The sequence below is a fragment of the Myotis nattereri genome (assembly GCF_964212035.1).
Source record: "Myotis nattereri genome assembly, chromosome: 12".
NCBI classification, from domain to species: Eukaryota; Metazoa; Chordata; class Mammalia; order Chiroptera; family Vespertilionidae; genus Myotis; species Myotis nattereri.
The window spans coordinates 20,522,948-20,529,371 of record NC_138087.1 but is presented as its reverse complement, the minus strand read 5'-3'; the positions used below and the strand labels follow the sequence as shown (position 1 = coordinate 20,529,371).

The 6,424-nt window shown below is 42.7% G+C and overlaps 1 protein-coding gene across 1 annotated transcript; it reads left to right on the top strand.

The window, feature by feature from the left end:
• Positions 1-418: 418 nt before the first annotated feature.
• DMRTA1 (DMRT like family A1) lies at positions 419-5,641 on the top strand (the record flags this gene model as incomplete). The annotated part of the gene is made up of 2 exons (XM_081104042.1): positions 419-1,034; positions 4,794-5,641. The coding sequence occupies 2 exons, from the start codon at positions 419-421 to the stop codon at positions 5,639-5,641; spliced, it is 1,464 nt and encodes a 487-aa protein (XP_080960168.1).
• Between the last annotated feature and the right edge of the window lie 783 nt (positions 5,642-6,424).

Here is a 6,424-nt window from a genome sequence, read left to right as displayed (position 1 = left end):
GGGAAAGGCCATGGGCATCCCACCAGGAGGGTTTCTTGTGTCTCCTGTTGCCCCTCCTCCCAGAAGGTCCCACTCTCCGCCCCTGGCCCTGGGCTCCAGGCTCTGAGCTTGGCCCGGAGGCCCGGTGGGCGGGGTAGCCTCTCGGAGCTTCCCTCCGGCTCAGGCTCGCCGAGCGCTGGGACCTTAGCGCTGCGCCCGGGCTCTCAGAAGCGCACTGGGCACCTGCACCTCTTAGAGTCGCCAGCTCCTGGGAGCGGCGGTCCCCAGCTCACCGCGGCGATTGTGCCAAACTTTGTCCGTGTGCCGGGGGGAGGCGGCGGGACCACGGCCGTCGCCCCGATCCCCGCACCCCCGCAGGGTTAGTTGCGGGCAGCGAGCGCACTTCCCGGGGGCGACCCCGCGCCCACACTTCTCGGGGATGGAGCGGTCACCTTGCGGGAGCCGAGACGGCAGCGGCAGCGGCGGACCCCGCCTGGCCCCGGGGCTGGTGGCCGCGGCCCCTCCGCCGCCGGGGATCCCGCTCCCTCCAACTTTCCTGCGGCCGCCCAGCCTGTTCCTGCGGGCAGCCGCCGCCTCCCCCGCGGGCAGCGCAGGCTCCCGGCTGGAGCGGCCGGTGGGGGCGCTGGGCTGCGGCTACCCGCGGACCCCCAAGTGCGCCCGCTGCCGCAATCACGGCGTGGTCTCGGCGCTCAAGGGCCACAAGCGCTTCTGCCGCTGGCGGGACTGCGCTTGTGCCAAGTGCACCCTGATCGCCGAGCGCCAGCGCGTCATGGCCGCCCAGGTGGCGCTGCGCCGGCAGCAGGCCCAGGAGGAGAGCGAGGCCGGGGGGCTGCAGAGGCTCCTGTACTCGGGACCCTCGCCCTCGGGGCCCGGGGGTCGGACCTCGGGAGGCGGCAGCGGAACCGAGGACCCCCAGGAGGCCAGCGTCCCTGCGGAGGTGGCAGCGCTGGGACCGGACGCCTTGAGACGCGCTCGTGGGCTGGCGACCCCTGCTTTCCAGGGTTTCCAGCCAGATTCCACGGAGGGAAAGCAAGGTGAGTTGGTCTTTCTTTTCCTCTTTGCAAAAGAAAATGATTGTTCCGGAGAGAAAGTTTGTGAAACAAGCAGCCTTGCCCTGGAGGCGGACAATAAAAGTTGTGTAAGAAGCTCAGCCAGTGGCTCAGTGGTGGAGCCTCGACCTATGAACCAGGAGGTCACCGTGCCATTCGTGGTCAAGGGCACATGCTCAGGTTTCCGGCTCCATCCCCAGTGTGGGGCTTGTAGGAGGCAGCCAATTCATCATTCTCTCATTATTGATCTCTCTCTCTCTCTCTCTCTCTCTCTCTCTCTCTCTCTCTCTCTCTCCCTTCCTCTCTGAATCAATTAAAAATATATTTTTAAGAGTTGTTTAAAAGAAGCAATAAGTTCTGGAAAACTGCTCTGCAATAGGACATGAATGAGGGTGGCTGAGACCCATCACATTCACTTTGGAAAAGCTTTCAGTTCCTCCCAGTGGTTCTCAACCTTCCTGATGCCGCGACCCTTTAATACAGTTCCTCATGTTGTGGTGACCCCCAATTTCATTGTTACAAATTGAACATAATTGAAGCATAGTGATGAATCACAAAAACAATATGTAATTATATATGTGTTTTCCGATGGTCTTAGGCGACCCCTGTGAAAGGGTCGTTTGACCCCCAAAGGGGTCGCGACCCACAGGTTGAGAACCACTGCTGAGTTTAGGCGATAGGATAAGAATGAAAAAAGTGAAGGGTGAGTAATAAGATGAGCAACTTACGTTAGGAATGGAGTTTGTGCCCCAGGTTCTGTGACTTCGTGTGAGTAGTCATTGAGTGAAAAGCTGAGTGAGAGGGGCTGCGTTTTGAGCTTGATCCGCAGTGTTTTCAGCTATAAAACCAGAGTCAACCTTCTGATCTTGTGTGGGAAACTCACTGATAGTTGAGAGTAGGTTCCTAATCTTTGGGGCAAATTTCTGGAGCCAGCTAGAAGTGGGGAAGAGACTGACATCCACCAAAGCCTCTTTTCATCCCAGAATCTTCAAAATTTTTAAGCATTCCACCCAATCCTCATTTGTCAGCCTCCTAAAGTGTAAAATGTTCTAATATTTGAAGTTTCAGCTCTTCCTATGGGGAAAAAATTTCACTTCTCCACCGTGTGAAAACACAGATAAGAATTTCCAAGTCCAATATTAGGGATTTCTTACCCACGGAGTTTTAATCATTTTTTTCTTATTTATCAGCTACAAATAACTTTAATACACTGTGTTAGGTTATACACACACACACACACACACACACACACACGCATACATATCTACATTTGACTAAGGTTATTCCAAATTAACTTTTCCTGCTAATGTAAATCGCACTGTATTTTAGTGAATTTCATAATCCTCCACAGGGCCCACGAGCAGTGAAAATGTTACCAGTACTTTTTTTTTTATAAATCCAAGACAAGTTGTATTATATGAAGTTGTACGATAATGATACAGTAAGTTGTTAATTAGAAAACGTTCCTAGATTATGAAAACTGCAGATCTTATATCACAGGATGTGCTTTTGATAAAAAACTATTTCTGTATTTACATAAGGCATATATGATTTTTTTCACCTATGCCATTTCTTGCCCATGGTTTAGTTTATTTCAGCAGACAAAATAGACTTCAAACATTTCTTATGAAAAATCAGAGAGGGCTGAAGAGCAGAGTTATTAAACAAAACTACTATGAAAAAGAAGTAACAGTTAAAATTCTACAAATTAAATTGACAGTGGGATCTGGCTGACAGACCTCTCTGCGTACTGATGGATGTATTTTTCTTGGAGGGGCCCCAAAGTGTTCTGTTCCATACGGTCAATTATGGTATTTTATTCTTTGGCTCAGTTGACTCCTTTTTTGGAAGACTAGTTTCACGGCTTTTCTAAACTGCCTCTTCTTACAGAATATCCATGAACTGTGGGAAGGCACTTAATTTACTCATTCATGAGACAGAGACTAACAGTGATTCAGAGGGGAATAAAGACTTCCCTACACCAAAGGACCTTATATTCAAATGAGGAAAACTATACACATCCAAAAATTACAAGACATAATATACAATGATAAAAGCAAAGAGGTAAAAAGAGCAATAGGAGCTGAAAGAGCAGAGAGATGATATAAATGATATCACAGTATTTTAAAGACACCTTATTTTCTAGATGGTTTCATGCAATCCGTATTTTATTGCATTATATTATACTCCATAAGTACAATGTAATAACAACATATATATGTATACATGTAAATTGCTTTAGAGGTGAAATTTCGAGGCCTTACATGTTCAGGGGGCTATATTTAGTGAATCATCCTTGAAAATAAAATGGAATGGCAGACCAATGCCAATCTCTCTCCATATGGCAGAATGACATCAAAAGAATTTTATTGTTTTATTTAAAGTTGACAATACTAGAGTTGTTGAAATTTTATAGGAGAAACACCCTTTCTTTTGTTAAATGTTTGATGTAATGACAGCATTTTAGTGATCAAAATTTTCAACTGACTTTAATTTTAAAATAAATCGTAGATATTATTTTAGAATGTAGGACCTCTCCTTGAGAAAACAGGAGTTTTGCAAATCATGATTGCAAATCACTGCTTTAGGCAATATTTGTTTTGTTGCATTTATAAGAAAGTAGAATAAGAAAGTTTGACTGAAATTTTCTGAGTACCCCATTTGACAATTTACTCTTTCAAAATGGAAATGAGATAAAATATGTCTATAGTATAAACCAAAATAAAAGTTACTTAGTGAGTATATGCATTGTTATTTTCCTAAAGATATTCTTGTTTTATTAATATTCATGCTCAACCACTTGAGGTAGAAAAATCAGATTGCTCTGTAAAAACGTTTTTTGGAAAATTCCGCTTAAGATTACAAGGGAGTTGAGATTTGAAATAAATACCTAATGTATTATTTTTACCACACACTTTGAAGGTCCATACAGATTAGAATAGTGCAATAGTGCTGTTTCTAATTTTCTTTTAGAAGCAATTTGACTGTAATCTCTTTTCTTGATACTTTCATAGGATTGAAAAGGAAAGCCTGTATTTCGCAGAGGATTATAAAAAATACCAACTCTGTATCACCTTTCACTAAAATGAAGTGTGTGACTGTGTGACTTGAGATTGGTACAGCAGTCATTATTATTGGTTTAGATTTGAAATGGAGTAAACAATTTTGTTATTTTTTCACATTATTCAGGTAATTTAGTTGAAACTTGCTAATGTGAGCATTAAAAACCAATTGTAGAAATGTAGCATTAATGATTAAATAGAATATTCATTTTCATACTCAGGTTGCTTCTTCTTTTGACTTCTTATCTAAAACATAATTGTTTTCTCAGTTCTTTTTGCATCATGTCATTGTGAAAAGAAGACTCACTTGGATAACAGCAAAACTTAAGTGACATTTACGAAAACTTCAAATTGCCAGAGTGCGATATTGGGTGTTATATTGACAATTTGGGATAGCAATGGACTCTCATTTCTGATTCCTAAATAACTACTGAATATATGTATTATTTAATTTTGTGATCTTGAAATGGCATAATAAATAGCATTTTCCCACTATTCCAACATTGGCATTTCCAAATGAGCTTTAAAAATTCTTATTCATTAAAATTTCTTACATGAATAAGTATTACTAATAAACTATGAGGGAATGAATTATTCTACCCAGCATTGTTTTTGAGTAGGCAGCACGATGTTCTGGGAAGTTTTTCCTTATTTGATTCCTCTTTTTTCTCTTTTCCCCCAGAACACAAAGAGAGTAAATGTGACTCATACCAGAATGGACAAAAAGAACCAGTCTCCAACCCTCATCAACTTACCCTGGAATCATCTCCTAAGCCTATCGGTGTCATTGGAAAACACAATCTTAGGTCATCTGTTTCAGAAAACTCAACCAAGGATGATAGCGTTGTGTCTCCTCACCCTGGGGAGCAATCAGGAGGTGAAGAGAGTCCCAGGTCTCTCTCATCCTCTGATCTGGAATCAGGAAATGAAAGTGAGTGGGCCAAAAACTTCACTGCTCCCCGATCCAGACTTCGCACCGTGTCCTCAAGACCAAGAGATCCTCTTGATATCCTTACCAAGATCTTCCCCAGTTACAGGCGCAGCCGGCTGGAGGGCATTCTGCAGTCCTGCAGAGGGGATGTGGTCCAAGCTATCGAACAGGTCCTCAACGGGAAAGAACACCAACCAGACAGCAGGGACCTCGCGGGCTCAGGAGAATTGGGAAATGCAGCTTTCCAGAGAGCTTCAAACTTTAGTTTAGCTGGAATTGGTTTTGGAACTCTAGGGAATAAATCAGCCTTCTCTCCTCTTCAAACCAGTTCTGCTTCCTATGGACGTGATTCAAGTCTCTACAGCCTAAGTCCTAGACTAGGTATCAGTCCATTACGGCTGCCGTATTCCTCTCCTGGAAGAGGGCTACCTGGTTTCATGTCTCCCTACCTCACTCCTGGGTTGGTACCAGCGTTGCCTTTTCACCCAGCTTTGGATTATGCCCTTTCGGGGATGATTCGGGATGCTTCCCACCATCCCAGCAAAGACTCTGTAACTGGCCGCAGACTGTGCTCCAGGCTGACTCAGGACAATCTGTAACACACCCGCCTGTTCTCCCTTTCTGAGGCATTTCTAGAAGGCAGGCAATGCAACCCCACACCTACACCCACATCCACATCTATTAATGTGTTCATTGTGTAGGTGAGTGGATTACCAGGCCTTAAAGATGCTGTTTTTTAAAAGCAATGTAATAAACTTGAGATTTAAAGACTTCTTTAGCATTTATTAAGTGAAAGAAACATTTAAACATTGTATGTGCCTTGAATAAAGCCATTTCAGGAAATACTTTTATTTTAAACTAACACATTTTCTCCCTAAAATATACATTGTTAAATTTCTATGTTAAAACTGTACTTGTTTTTATTTTATTGAAAACTGGAGTTTATAGTTGTAAAGTACATTTGTAAGTATAAAACAATCCAGCATTATATAAAACTAACCAAAGGAAGAATTGAAAAATTGAGGTACTTCTCAATAATTATTGTTTTAAACTTTTTCTTTCCTTCTGTTCCTTGTACACTGGAGAGAAAAAAGTTATTCAAAGTATTTTAAAATATTTTATTCACATATAAATGATTAGTAATAAGTAAAACTTTTGAGAAATTTAAATTCCTTATTTTTTTCTGAATGTCTTATTTTTCATTCCTATCTGTCATTTGTGATAACAGTGCCATTAATAGAACATTTCTCTTTAAAGTGAATGTTATGTATCATACAAAGGCCCATGAAGTAAATCTTAGAAAATGAGACTCCGCCATCTCCTGGCCACTATCACTAATTGCAATTCAGTTCTGATAGAATATAGGAATTAGCTAATTCATA